General features: G+C 39.9%; 1 protein-coding gene and 1 non-coding gene across 2 annotated transcripts in view; both read right to left on the bottom strand.

Moving 5' to 3' along the window:
* LOC106971877 (putative tetratricopeptide repeat protein 41) overlaps positions 1–1,117 on the bottom strand; it is a 60,495-nt gene extending 59,378 nt beyond the window's left edge. The window contains 1 exon segment of the mRNA XM_053199637.1: positions 187–1,117. Within this exon segment, the coding sequence (XP_053055612.1) occupies positions 187–988 (802 nt within the window). The 5' untranslated portion in view covers positions 989–1,117.
* A 6,219-nt stretch (positions 1,118–7,336) lies between these two features.
* TRNAR-UCG (transfer RNA arginine (anticodon UCG)) lies at positions 7,337–7,421 on the bottom strand. The gene has a single exon. It is a non-coding gene; the product is annotated as a tRNA-Arg (tRNA).
* Positions 7,422–15,665: the final 8,244 nt, after the last annotated feature.

Raw genomic sequence — 15,665 nt, forward strand, 5'->3', positions numbered from 1 at the left:
ATTTGCTCTTATTTTCCATTTCAAAAATCTCCAAATGGAGAAATGCATGTTACAGGAATATGGTAACGATTTTAAAGGTTTAAGGAATATGTTCAGTTGTTTAAAGGTTCCTCTTACAAAGAAGACATAACAAAACATATTAGCCTTATGTTGATAATAGACTTAGCTCTCTCAGTAGTTACTAACCTATATTTCTGATCATTAAAGTGGCTGGGTAAAGTTGTTCTATCACAACTGACCAGTCCTTGAAAACCAGGTCCCCCAACTCGTGGAGATCTTTATAAAATCGGACACGGAGCCCTTTGATAATAATCTTGGCCTTAAGCTTTCCAATCTTTAATTTTTCCTCATCAGTCAGCAGAGATCCCAAGGACAGCCCCTCCTTTTCCTCATCTAAAGTCTTCAGCAGCATGGTTCCAGTCCTAAAGTAAAAATACTGAAATGGAGACTCATTCAGAAATGCTGCTTGGATGACCTCAAACTCCGTCAAACTGTAGTTGGGATTCTCCAGGACCCAAGGATAACCATTTTTTGCAGCAACGTAGAGGTTCTGTTCTACCGTGGATAAACTGAACAAGTCAGTCACTCTGGAGAGCATTAGAGGCACATGGCCAGGGAGGAAGTCCCCGTACGTCTGACCCAGCATGCAGATGAAGAAAGGAAAACAGCTGTTCACATAGTCGAGACAGAGCTTCAGATACTGGGAGTGGAGACAAGAATGCTGTCTGAACAGGTTGGAGGGTGAGGGTGGCGGGGCCTTCAACGCTGACCACCTCAGGTCCACGGCTTTGAAATACGTGCCCCGGGAATTGCAGAGTTCGTTAAGCTGAGGAAAGATGTAGTCGGCCAGAAAGTCTCTCTCTTCTTGAAAATCACTCAGAGTCGAGCAGATGTACGGCTGAATGGGTTTCTGGGGCTTTAAAACAAATTGGGCATACCTGTCTACATGTGCCTTCTGGCTCATTTCACTTTGCTCAGGGGATGACATCGTGTTTAAAATGTAACAATTATCCTGGCACAGTTGCCGACCTCCGCTGCTTCTAAGAATTCCTCCTAATTGTGTTTGCTACAAACACTCTGAAAACTTTCTCCCAAAGGGTTTCTTTCTTACTGACATGCGACGTTGACAGGTGCCAACCAAAGGACAGATCAGAGTTGAAAGTCCAGTTTAAGTTAGGACTGAAAAAGAAAAAAAACAAGAATGTTCATGTTAGGATTAAAGGAAGTTCACATTTCCCCTGTTCTCCCCCAAAGCTTTTGCTGAAGAGCTGAGAGCCCAGAGGTGAGCAGGCCCTGGACACGAGGCCCCACCCACTGCCACTTCTGCCCCCTGTGAATTTGCAGATTATGCAAGGGGACTTTCTGAGAGGGTGAAAAGGAAGACAAATGCAGAAAATGAGCCTAATGCATCTAGGAGCAGACTTACTCAAGACCACTGACCAAGACCAGAAGCAAGAATGCAAATAGGTTATGAAGTTGAGGTCAGGACAAGAGGAAGAAATCAAAGTGTCACAAGGCCCAACACCAGTAGTGCACCCGGCATCTGAGAGACAAGGAAGTCAGGATCAAAGGCCTTGACAGAGTTCTGTGATTTTTTTTGTTTTTATCTTAAGTTGAGCAGGCTCACATGAACTCCAACCACCTACGTGAGCTGGGAATTCAATTCCACTGAGCCAATGATAAAACACACGCCCTCCAACAACGATGTAGATATGCGTGCACCCTGCTGAGAAGCAAAAAGTTAAATAAAAACAACCTCGTTTCATGAGCATTCTCTTAATGCAAACTCATTTCCATATGAAACTTTGCTTTTTGGGTTATGTTTTTTGCCTTCACCTGTGGAAAAACATCGTGTAATCATGTATAGGCCAATTTTTCATCAGGATCATCTGACAAGAATAATGCAGTGCTTTTTTAAAAAGTGTTAACCCTTTTGCTTTTAATTGTTATAATAGCTCAATAATAGATAATATTGCCACCATACTTTACAGATGAAGAAACGGAAGTTCAAATAGGATAACCATGTCCAAAGTCACTTGGCTAGTGTGTGGATAGCCAGGATCTAAACACAGGTTAGCCTGACTCCAGAACACATATATTATAGTGCCTCCATATTATAGAGATCATGAAATACCTTAAATCAATGGGTGGGAAATACCTATGCAATAAATGATATTGTAATAACAAGTGGCAATTTGAAAAGAAAAATTAATTTAAGCCATACTCTCACACTACTGTACCAAAAAAAAAAAAAAAGTTATCCAAAATGACAGAATAGGCGTCATAAGTGCTTTATTAACAGACTTCTCTCTTGCCATGTAGGAGGCTAAAATTAAATTGTCAGCCCTTGCAAATATCCACCTTCTCCTAGGTCCGTGCAATCAGAGGTCATTTCTATTTTGGTCTCTACCATGTCCCCAACACCTAGCATAATAATTGGTCCAGAGTGGGTGATAGGTAAATATTTGTCGAATGATAGAATTTAACATAATTTTCAAATTAAAAGAAAACATTATTGAATATTTGTCAAACCGGGAGAGGACTTCTAAAACTTACAAGCTATAGAAGAAATCACCAAAAAAATAAACAGATATAGTTACATTTTGAAAAGACATAAAAGGTAATCAATGGGCTGTAAAAAATATTTTCCACAAATAAATTTATCTTTACTCTAAAAAAAATACTGACATCCTAGTAGACATATAAGCAAAAGACACAAATAGATAAAAAGAAAAACAATGCAAGAATACATATAAACGCATATGCAACCTTGCTAGAATTTTTTTTTTTATGTTTAAAGCAATGATACAGATTTTTAAGTATAGGTATATATACATTGGTGAAACTTTTACCTCACATATAGCTATGGAACTGTAAACTGGTAATTTCAGAAAGCGATTGGAAGGTATATTTAGAAGACAAGTGACAATATATTTCAAAATATATTAAAGCGTTTATAATGTTTGACTCAATGATTCCACTTTCTGGGAATCATTCCAAGGAACTAATCGAAATAGTGAAAAACTATAGCCATTAAGATGTTCATTATAGGGGCGCCTGGGTGGCTCAGTCGGTTACGCGGCCCACTTTGGCTCAGGTCACGATCTCACGGTTGGTGAGTTCGAGCCCCGCGTCGGGCTCTGGGCTGATGGCTCAGAGCCTGGAGCCTGCTTCCGATTAAAAAAAAAAAAAAAAAAAAAAAAAAAAAAAGATGTTCATTATATTGTTTCTGACAGGAAAAATGGTAAAAGAAAGAAAGCAAACTAAATGGTCTTTGCCAAGGGACTAGCTAAGAGGATAAAAGTACGACCATGGGTGGCAGGTTGTGCGTCTGTTAAAAAGACAGTTATGGACTTCTGCTTGTAGCCATAATAGAACGAGAGGGACTAGACTTATCTATCTTCTTCAGAAAATTAGAAAACTGACAAAACACATTAAATAGCTTTTTTCAGTTATTAGACTTCAGGCAGTATGGGAGCGTAAAGCCTAAGCGAACTAGAGTATATCAGAAAAAGTCCGGGGTACCTGGATGGCTCAAATCTCATGGTTCATGGATTTGAGCCCCTGAGTTGGGCTTTGCACTGACAGTGTGGAGCCTGCTTCTGATTATCTGTCTCCCTCTCTGCCCCTCCCTTGCTTGCACATAAACTCTCTCTCTCTCTCAAAAATACACAAAAAAGAAAAAGTAGACTTCAGAACAAAGAGTATTACTAAGAATAGAGAGTGACGTTACATGATGATAAAGGAGTCCACCAAAAAGACCTAACAATCTTAAGAGTGTATGCACTTAACGACACAGCTCCAAAATACACAAAGCAAAAACTGGCAGAAAGAAGAAACAGACAAACCCTTAATATAGTCAGAGATTCAACATTCTTCTCTCACTAATCGATAGTTCAAGAAGACAAATAATCTGTAAGGATACAAAAGATCTGAAAAACACCATCAAACAACCTGACTTTTTTTTTTTTAATATTTCCCCCAACAACAGCAGAATACTGATTCTTCTCAAGTGCACGTAGAACAAGCACCAAGATAGATCATATGCTAGGCCAGGGGTCAGCAAACTACAGACCGGAAGTTAAAGCCCATCTGTTAACCTGTTTTTATAGAGAACATTCTATTGGAACACAGCCATTCCCATTCATATATTATATATTTCATGCTATAACAGCAGAGTTGAGAAGTTGAGCCTGTGAGGAGGTTTTGAGTATAAAGTCTGAAATATTTTCTATCTGGCCCTCTATTTTTATTTTATTTTATTGTTTATTTATTTTTGGGAGATAAATAGAGAAAGCAAGCAGGAGAGGCACAGAGAGACAGGGAGACAGAGAATCCGAAGCAGGCTCCACACTGTCAGTGCAAAGCCCAGCATAGGCCTCTAACCCACGAACTGTGAGATCATGACCTGAGCCAAAGTTGGATGCTCAACCGAATGAGCCATGCAGGCACCCCTCTTTCTGGCCCTTTAAACGATGTTTGCCAACCTCCATTCTATGCCATAAACCAAAACTCAACAAATCTGAAAGAACTGAAATCATATAAGTACACTCTTTAACCACCATGGAATTGAATTAGAAACTAATAACAGAAAGATACCTAAAAAATTCACAAGTTTTGGGAATTACACACTACATTTCTAATTGTAAACTCATGGGTGGAAGAGAAGAAAATTAGAGCAGTGATAGAAATCAGTAAGAAGGCATCGCTTGCCTAGTGGAGGGGCAGGGGACGGAAATAACTTGGAAGAGTCACAAGGGAACTCTTTAGGGCAATGGGAATGTTCTATATCTTAATTATAGTGGTGATTAGGTAGAGGCATTCATCAAAATTCACCAACTGAACATTTAAAATGGGTGCGTTTAGTGGTGCCTGGGTGGCTCAGTCGGTTGAGCGTCTGACTTCAGTTCAGGTCATGATCTCATGGCTCTTGGTTTTGGCTCAGGTCATGATCTCCTGCTTCGTGAATATGAGCCCCTCATTGGGCTCTCTGCTGTCAGCGCAGAGCCTGCTTCTCATCCTCTGTCCCCCTCTCTGCCCCACCCCCACTCACGTGCGCGCTCATTCTCTCTCAAAAATAAAAACATTTTTTAAAAATGGGTGCATCTAAATTTTATGTAATTTATACTGAAATAAGTTTAATTCTTAAAAAAATCTGAGAACTAGCAAGAGGAAAATATTTATAATGGTTGGGTGAAAAGGCAAGAAAAAAAGCGTAGGCCATAATAACAACAGTGTCAACAAAATGCAGCTAAGTATGGGAAACAGCACACTACAGAGGAACGAAAGCTCTAAGCTCAGAAGACTGATTCCCTGGATTCAGGTTCTTATAGTAAGTTTCTCAATTTCACCATGCTTCAGTGTCCTCATCTGCAAAATAGGAATGACAGGATCCATATCATAAAATACTAGAGAAGATCAAACAAGTTATTAGATGCAAAATGCTACGAACAGTGTCTGTAACAAATATCCAATGAATGTTAACTATTATTATCAGAAGAAATGCACATGAGGGAAAAACAGAAAAGAAAAATGATATGGTAGCTGTGTTAGAATGGCTAATTATGGCAGATTGCAGCATATCTATTTCTCTAATCAAAATGACTGTACTCTTACCTCTGGGCTGCCATCCAGGGACATGCCATCCAGACGAAGGAAGACCCAGAAACGTCGGGGCCACGTGAGCCAGGGCCACATGAGCCAGGGGCACGTGAGCCACGGCCACGGCAGCCTCACAGCACCAGAAGCACCCAGGAGGCCAGGGTAATGCTGGTGGCATGCATCACCACGGGACCAACTTTGACAAATATCACCCAGGTTACTTTGGGAAAGTTGGCATGAGGCATCACCACTTAAAGAGCTTCTGCCCAACTGTCAACCTTGACAAACTGTGGACCTCGGGCAGTGAGCAGACATGGGTAAATGCTGCCAAAAAGAAAACAAGACAGGAGCTGCTCCTATCATTGATGTGATGCGATGGCGCTACTACAAAGTTTTGGGGAAAGGCAAGCTCCCAAAACATGGTGCCTGCCATCTTGAAGGCACCATGGGGGGAGGTTCATTCAATGCTAACAAGTGCTTTTCAAAAAAAAAAAAAAAAGGCTGTGAATTATAGCTAGATTATTTTATAATTAAATTTTTAAATTAAAAAAAATCTCTAGAGACCCCTGGGCTGGCTCATTTGGTGGAGCGTGTGACTCTTGGTCTTGAGGTTATGGGTTCAAGCCCCACCTTAGGTGTAAAGATTGCTTAAAAATAAAATCCTAAAATAAAAGAAAATAAAAATAACAATCTCCAGGGGCGCCTGGGTGGCTCAGTCCATTTAGCACTGGACTTGGGGACTTCAGCTTAGGTCATCATCTTGTGGTTCTTGAGTTTGAGCCCTACATCAGGTTCTCTGCTGTCAGCATGGAGCCACTTCACATCCTGTCTCCCTCTCTCTGTCCCTCCTTTGCATCTTGTGTCTCTCTCAAAAATAAATAAACATTAAAATAATAATAATAATCATCTCCACATCTTGCTCCAGAACTGCTAATAAAGAGCCTTCCCAGTTTTTGCCAAAATAGGGGATTAATGGAGCGGGGAGGGGGAGTAGAGGAGACCTAAATGGAAGGAGTCATTTTTGAGTGGAAAGAAGATATAGAAAAGTAAGATGTGACTTTTAATTTTACTTTAAGGCAATTTAAGTCAAAAAACTTTTAACTAGAAACTTCATTATTACCATAAGTGGAAAACCCTTATCATATGCCACAAATAGATAGTAGCCATAAAAATAAATGCATTAAAAAACAGTGTGAAAAAATTCTAGTTAGATACACTTCTCTTTTTATTGAAAAGGTAGATTAACATGTACTTATTAGAGAGACATTTAAGACAAACTTGTACCAAATTAACTTTCTCTTGGCAGAATCAAAAAGATTGAAGCAGAATTGAAAAGGTCCAACATCTACACCAGGAAATGAAAGTTATTTAATATCTGTCCCTGGCCCATCTGACAGCAGCAAGGGGCATCATGGTGGATACACTCCTAGAAGTTGAGCATGAATTTTGGAGTCATATAAACCCTGCCTCAAACTGACTCTGTCACCAGGACCTGCACCTGTAAATCTGGAAATGATGACCACACCCATGTGACAGGGTTAAATGAGACTTTGCATAATAAGCACCTGATAAGCTTTTTTTTTTAATAAAAATTTGTTTTACCACTTCTTTAAAAAAATTTGTTTATGTTTATTTATTTATTCTTGAGACAGACAGAGCACAAGTGGGGGAGGGGCAGAGAGAGAAGGAGACACAGAATCTGAAGCAGGCTCCAGGCTCTGAGCTGCCAGCATAGAGCCTGACGTGGGGCTCGAACCCACAAACTGTGAGATCATGACCTGAGCCGAAGTCAGACGCTCAACCGACTGAGCCACCCAGGCGCCCCTTAGCACTTCTAAAATGGACCTCTCATAATATCCTTACTTAAGATTTCTTAAGCAAGTTATCACTGTTTTATATTTTGTAATCTACAAGGTACATACTAAGCCCTCAATGTTTGCTATTCCTATTGTTGTCAAAGTTAATATTACCTTTATAACATGTTTGCCTTCATATTTTGTGATACAGCAGCCTCAACAGTATTACTCCATGGATCACTGCACTTTATAACTAAAAGTTATGAGAATATCTATTAACTGGTCAGAAATTCCTCTGACCTTTTACAGAAATTTCTCTCAATATTTTAAGGCTTAGAAATTTCTATATTCAAATTACCTAACTTTGGTAATTTTACCCTTGACAGCCCCAGATTTTTTTAAGCTTCTTATGCTTAAAATGTCCATTGGTGGGAATGTAAATTGGTACAACTATTCTAGGGGGCAATTTTTAGTATCAAAATCCTTTTAAAACATGTCATATTTTTTACCAAGCATTCCAATTTTTTTTTTTAGAGAGATAGAAAATGCAAGACGCCCCAAGCATTTCCAATTTTAAAAATTCATTTTGTATATAAAGATTTATCTATAAGGATTTTCATTGCAGCAATATTTATGATGGTTTAAAATTGGTAAAAAACTAAAGGTCTAACAACAATAAATCAAACAATTACAGCACAGTCATGACACGAGACAATGTTAATCCATTAAAAGACACCTTGTAAAAATATTTACATGGGAAACTGTTTACCACATATTGACAAGTGAAAAAGAAATTTCCAAAAATAGTATTATTGGGTGATCCCCATTTAATTTAAAAATATATGTTAGGGGCGCCTGGGTGGCTCAGTCGGTTAAGAGGCTGACTTCGGCTCAGGTCACGATCTCGCGGTCCGTGAGTTCGAGCCCCGCGTCGGGCTCTGTGCTGACAGCTCGGAGCCTGGAGCCTGTTTCAGATTCTGTGTCTCCCTCTCTCTCTGACCCTCCCCCATTCATGCTCTGTCTCTCTCTGTCTCAAAACTAAATAAACGTTAAAAAAATATATATATATATGTTAGATTTTGGGGTACCTGAGTGGCTCAGTCAGTTAAGCATATGACTTTTGATTTCACTCAGGTCATGATCTCACAACTGATTCTCTCAAGATTCTCTATCTCTCCCTTTCCCTCTCCCTCTCTCCCCTCCCTTATACATTCTCTCTCTCTCTCTCTCCTCCTTTCTCAAAAAAATAAATAAATAAAAATACATGTCAAATTTCAACACAGACACCAACATGCTAGTAGTGATCTAGCTCATTAATGCATACAGATTATTTCAATTTTCTTCCTTGACCTTTCTTTTAATTTTCAATCTTTTTTATAACGCACATTCATGGCTGTTGAAATCTTAACACAATAAAATTTCCTTTTTTAAAAAAAGCCCTCAAACTCTTCCCAGTAGTCAAGAGGTGGCTAGAACAATGTAAGAAATGTTTAAAGGGCGCCTGAGTGGCTCAGTTGGTTAAGCATCCAAGTTCAGCTCAGGTCATGATCTCAGGGCTTGTGGACTAGAGCCCCGGGTCGGGCTCTGTGCTGACGGCTCAGAATCTGGAGCCTGCTTCAGATTCTGTGTCTCCCTCTCTCTCTGCTCCTCCCCCCTCCACCGCCTCTCAAAAATAAAGAAACATTAAAATTTTTTTAAAAAAATAAATGTTTAAAATATGAGTTCTACTTTGTTCTGCCAATACCGAACTCTGGGACTTCATCTAAGTTCTCAGAACCACAAATTTCCTAAGCTTTTTTTTTTTATTTTTTATTTTTAAAGGGAATGTGCAGGGGGGAGGTTTGATATGGGAGCATAAATTCGTATAGCCTTTTCTCAGAGGAATTAGTAAATACTCATAGAATTTTGAATGTATATACACTTTGATCTAACTATTCCAAACTATATATTTATCCTCCAGACAAACACGCACGAACACAAAACCTTGTGCATGTTAAAGCATTCTCTGCAGCACTAATCGTGGTAACAACAAAAGCTGGAAACAATACCAATGCCTATCAAACAGGACAGCAGATTGGGGCACCTGGGTGGCTCAGTCGGTAAAGCGGCCGACTTCAGCTCAGGTCATGATCTTGCGGTCTGTGAGTTCGAGCCCCGCGTTGGGCTCTGTGCTGACAGCTCAGAGCCTGGAGCCTGTTTCAGATTCTGTGTCTCCCTCTCTCTCTGACCCTCCCCTGTTCATGCTTTGTCTCTCTCTGTCTCAAAAATAAATAAATGTTTAAAAAAAATTTAAAAAGAAAATGAAAAAAAAAAACAGGACAGCAGATTTAAAAAGGAATGAGATATCTGAGATGTATTAAATAGAATAAGCTAACGTGTATTGTTCCCTTTGTTTTTTAAAAAATCAAAAATTTCATCTTTAATTTAACCACACACATACTTTTGCACAAATACACACAAATTTTTGGCAGGATGCATAAGGAACCTCTATCAGTAATGACTTCTAGAGAATGGGAATGAGGAGGTGGGAAGAATCTAGAACTTTTACCTTTGACCTTATACTTTTCTGTACCAACTGGGCATTTTTTTACACCATGAGAATATAATAGTTTTATCATTTAAAACTGAAAGGGAGGGGCGCCTGGGTGGCCCAGGCGGTTGAGCGTCCGACTTCCGCTCAGGTCATGACCTCACAGTCTGTGAGTTCAAGCCCCGCATCAGGCTCTGTGCTGATGGCTCAGAGCCTGGAGCCTGCTTCCGATTCTGTGTCTCCCTTTCTCTCTGCCCCTTCCCTGCTCATGCTCTGTCTCTCTCTGTCTCAAAAATAAATAAAAACATTAAGGAAAAAAAATTTTTTTAAATAAATAAAACTGAAAGGGAGAGTTGTAGAATAACATGATTTCCAAGATTCCTTTCAGCTCTAAAACTCTATTTAGTCCTAACGTAAATTATCAACATGTATGATTGGATCATGCAAAATATCAACTTACCACAAATTAAAATTTAACAAATATTATTTGAAATTCAATTCCTCTTATTTTCTGCTAGTGTCCAAAGTCAATAAAAGACATTGGGTGGATATTTTTTAACTGACCTATTTTTATTAAGCAAACTCTAGGGAGATGTTTGTTTTTAATTAATAGAAAAGGGGTACCTGGGTAGCTCAGTCAGTTGAGCATCTGACTCTTGATTTCGGCTCAGGTCATGATCCCAGGGTCGTGGGATCGAGCCTGTGTTGGGCTCTGTGCAGAGCACGGAACCTGCTTAAGATTCTCTCTCTCTCTCTCTCTCTCTCTCTGTCCTTCTGCCCTTCTCCCATTCATATTTTCTCTCTCCAAAAAAAAAAAAAGAAAAGAAAATATGAACTACAAGATTATGGGTGAATTTAATTTAAAACAGGTTTAGGGGTGCCTGGGTGGCTCAGTCGGTTAAGTGTCCAACTTCAGCTCAGGTCATGATCTCACAGTCCATAAGTTCAAGCCTTGCGTTGGTCTCTGTGCTGACAGCTCAGACCCTGGAGCCTGCTTTGGATTCCGTATCTCCCTCTCTCTCTCTCTGCCACTCCCCTGCTCTGTCACTGTCTCTCTCTCAAAAAAAACATTTAAAAAAAAAAAACTTTAAACTTGGAGTTCCTGGCTGACTCAATGGGTAGAGCCTGTGGCTCTTGATCTCAGGGTTGTGAGTTCAAGCCTCATGTTGGGCATGGGTTCAAGCCTCATGTTAAAAACAAACAAACAAAAAAATAGATTTAAACTTTCTAACTGCATAAATAAAAGTTACAGCACCCAGAGATTTTATCAGCAAATGCAGGTAACCATTTTACAAATCCAAAGTCAATTCTCAAGCAAGATATCTGGTGTCACTTTGGGCAGGGTATAGGGAAAAGATCACAAATAATCCAAAATCACAGTTAAAACTGGTCAAAAAGAAGATATAATGTAAACTACAGTTGCAATTACATTATATATTTAGAAACACATTTATTGTTCTATAGCCAAAATAATGCAAGTTCTACAGCTTGGAAACATTAAACATTACATAAATTGCTTGATGAAAAACCACCAAAAAGTTAACATAAGAAGATAATTATGGCTATTCTTTTTAATGTTAATTTATTTTTGAGAGAGAGAGAGAATCATAGTGTGAATGGGGGAGGCACAGAGAGAGGGAGACACAGAATCCAAAGCAGGCTTCAGGCTCCGAGCTGTCAACACAGAGCCCGACATGGGGCTTGAACTCAAGAAACATGAGATCATGACCTGCCAAAGTTGGATGCCGAACCAAGCAAGTCACCCAGGCACCCCTAATAATGGCTGTTTATTGTCTTACCTAAAATCTTTTTTTTTTTTTACACATTAAAATAGGACCAAGGAATTCTCTATCTGCTAGGTAGAGCCACATCTACTTTTTTTTTTTTGAGCCACATCTACTTTTACAATTTACTATGATGGACACTAGAGAAGCTGGATCAGACACTTGAGAACTTACTTAAAGGCATCAGATGGCTACCCAGGCAACCAGGATTTGAGGAGACGACTCCATAAAGAAAGGAAGTGTTGAGAAGTGAGCCCCACATTCTCTCTTGCTTTTCCCCTCCAAGTACTTGCTGATTCCTATACCACAGGAACCTGCATTCTTGGAGGAAACCACAGTATTAATTTGCTGCACTTGACAGGGCCACTGCTAGAAATACAAAAATTGGAATTCAGGAACGACTGAGGAGGCCGCCTGGGAAACACCATAGGCTTTGCATTGTATTTTCTGGATGCTCAAGCCAAGATTTCCCACATCCCTGGCGTGCGCTCACAGGTGCTCTCATTTTCTTCTAAGCTGGGATATGTTTTATGTAGTGTGAGATAGGAGCCCACTTCACTTTGCTGGAGATGGGTAGCCAGTCAAGGCCAGCATCATTTATGAAGTAAACTAGCCATTCCCCTCTAAACAGAAAAATTGCTTTTGTCACGTATTAAATTGAGGCAATCTATTTCTGGATTCTCTCTGTTGTTACACTGATCTGTTTGTATATTCAAACATGCAGTGGACATTTATCAGTCCTTTTGACTGTTCATCATCTGAACCCATTCCTGTATTTGGGGGAATCTCCATCTTAAGATTCTTATCCTCACCTTATGAGCCCAACCCTCACAAAAAAAGCTGAAAATGCCAGATAAACCCTTTCTCAGCTTCCCTTGCAGCTAAGATGCAGTAGCAGCTAGCTTCTAAAATGGCCCCAGTGATGTCTGACTCCTGGTATTTACATCTTTGGGTAATCCCCTCTCACTGAATAGGGTTATTGCAGAAGTGATGGTGTGATTTCTGAGGTTGGTCAGGACTTATTACGGCTACTCCCCGGCTTTTCACTCACTCTGGAGAAACCTGCCATGCAATGAGCACACTCAAACAGCCCTATGAAGGTCCATGAGGTGAAGAACTGAGATCTCCCACCAAGAGCTATATGAGTGAGCCATCACAGAAGCAAACCCCGCAGCCTGTCAAACCTTAGATGACAGCATCGCACACTGACATCCTGACCGCAGCCTCATGAGAGACCGTGAACCAGAACCACCCAGTTCAGCGCTTCTGGATTCCTGACCTACAGATAGGATGAGACAATAAATGTTTACTGTTTTAAGTTGTATAGTTTGGGGATAATTTATTACATGGCAATAGATAATACTTAGGGTCTGGCACCTGACCCAAGTTCTCTATTTGTTTTATATTCTTCAGTAACATCTTCTGTTTTTTCCACGTTGGAGCTCTTTCTTGTCAAATTACTCCTAAATATTTGATGGGTTTTGCCTCTAATATACATGAAGTCTTTTAAATTTCCATTTCTTTTTTTTTTTCCTTTTTTTAAAAAATGTTTTTCTTTATTTTGAGAGAGAGAGTGCAAGCGAGGGGCAGAGAGAAAGGGAGAGAGAGAATCCCAAGCAGGCTCCATGCTGTCAGCGCACAGCCCAATGCAGGGCTCAAACTCACAAACCATGAGATCATGACCTGAGCTGAAACCAAGAGTTGGACGCTTAACCAACTGAGCCATCCAGGTGCCCCTTAAATTTCCATTTCTATGTGTTTTTTGCAAGATTAGAGCAAGTCTATTGGTGTTTATATATTTATCTCATAGTCAATAATTTACCAAACATTGTGTATATGTGTGTGTGTGTATGTGTGTGTGTGTGTGTGTGTATACATATATATATATATTTTTTTTTTTTCCTCCCTAACTAGAATCTCTTGGGTTTCCAGGGTATACAGTCATTTCAACAGTAAGAAGCGATTCCAAAATAAAAGACTTCAACTTTCTTAAGGTTAATGCCAATTACTTTATGTTCTTGTCTTAGACCCTCCTAAAGAGTGTGGGACAATTCTGACAATAAAAGGCATGTCTGTCTGATTCCTGATTCCTACTGAAACGGGTTTTAGTGTTTTGCTGTTTAGAATGATATTTGCTATAGGGGCACTTGGGTGGCTTAGTCAGTTAAGCATCTGACTTCAGCTCAGGTCATGATCTAGCAGTCTGTGAGTTCGAGCCCTGCATCGGACTCTGTGCTGACAGTTCAGAGCCTGGAGCCTGCTTTGGATTCTATGCCTCCCTTTCTCTCTCCCCTTCCCCTGCTCACACTCTGTCTCTCAAAAATAAATAAACATTTTTAAAAATTTAGAATGATGGTTGCTATGATTTTTTTTTATCAAGGTATAATTTACACACAAAATCCACTTTTTTAAGTGTAGAGGTTTTTTTTAATCCACTAACCACCTCCAAAATCAAGATCAAAAGCACTTCCATCACTCCAAAAATTCCCCTCATACTCTTCTGCAGTCATTCTCTTATATCTTTGCTTCAGTTTAAATAAGATACATGTACTTATGCAAGCCCACCATTAATATTTGCTCAAGCTCTGCACAGAGACCATATCTACATTGTTCACCCGTATACTGCCGGCACCTTGCATGACACCGGGCACATACCAGATCAACACTTCCTGAATGAATGGATGAATGCCCCAACCAACAGATTCACCATGATGCTCACCCTCATTCCTTAACGCTCCCTGATTGCAACTGCTTTCCTGCCGTCATCTCCCTGGTCTGCATTCTCCCTGACTCCTCACTGTGGGACTACACCTGTCACCAGGTGAGCTGTCCAATGCCCCTGAGGGCACCCCTTTGCCTATATGGTTTTCTCTTCCAAGAAGAAGCTTACCAACAGCAACAACAACAAAGGCAGCTTTTTCCCGTAGTGTCCATGGACATACGGTGTCAAAAGGAAAAACTAAAACTAGAAAGCAAAAGAATCCGATACAAAGCTAGGGAGTTTAATAACAGCCTGGGGTATAAGTTCTGGAGGAATTAGACCAAGATGGGAAGTGAGAATCAATAATGGGTCAAAAATCAGAAGAGGTGGAGACCCCAGGGGAGAAACAGCAAGGCTGGATTCTTTCCTTGTACAAGGTACACAGCCAGGGATCCCATCTTAAAGGGGCAGAGCTGAGCCAGACAATAGCCAGCCATCTTCTGCCAGACCATGTCTCAGGTCTTGCCTGCCTCATAGATCCCCACCAGCATCTGATGAAGCCTCTACCCACAAGCAATGGATCTATTTTGGAAGTCATGTATCATTCTCAGTTCCCTCCAGGTGCAGCACTGAACTAGCCACCACTGACCAGTTCAGATGGAATTTGCAGTTTCAGAACTGGTTGCTTACTTGTCCAGAACTAGAGAAAAAAGTGAAGAAGTTGAGCTGTGAAATGCAGAAAAGTGAAAGAACCCCCCCTTTTCTAAAAGCAAAAATAATAATAATAATAAACAGGAGCTAAAATATACAAAAATGCAATTATTTGAGACTTCCGAATGTAATTTCCACCCTAGCATACTCAAAAAAAAAAAAAAAATACAAGCATTTAAAATAGAAGCATTTAATACAAGCATTTAAATAGAAGCATTTAAAAAAAACTTTGCAAGGTACCCTTTGCTTACTAATAACAAACGTTGACAATCTGGGCAGATGTAAATAATTCACCACCACAATGTGTAAACACCAACCACAAGAGTTAAGATTGGCCAACCTAAACAGGGGAAGTTACAAAAGATTATGATAGACTTTCAACTGAAAAGCTTGTCTTTAGGAATTCGGATAATTATCTAAAAACAAATTCAAAGTTCCATTTTTTCTGGAGGAAGCGAGAAGGGACTGGTTTTTATTGGAAACGAGGTCGGCTTCGGGGGCGTATGGAAAGACTAGGTTAAAGAGACACAGAAAATATTTCC

This window comes from Acinonyx jubatus, chromosome B4 (genome assembly GCF_027475565.1).
Source record: "Acinonyx jubatus isolate Ajub_Pintada_27869175 chromosome B4, VMU_Ajub_asm_v1.0, whole genome shotgun sequence".
In the NCBI taxonomy this organism is placed as follows: Eukaryota; Metazoa; Chordata; class Mammalia; order Carnivora; family Felidae; genus Acinonyx; species Acinonyx jubatus.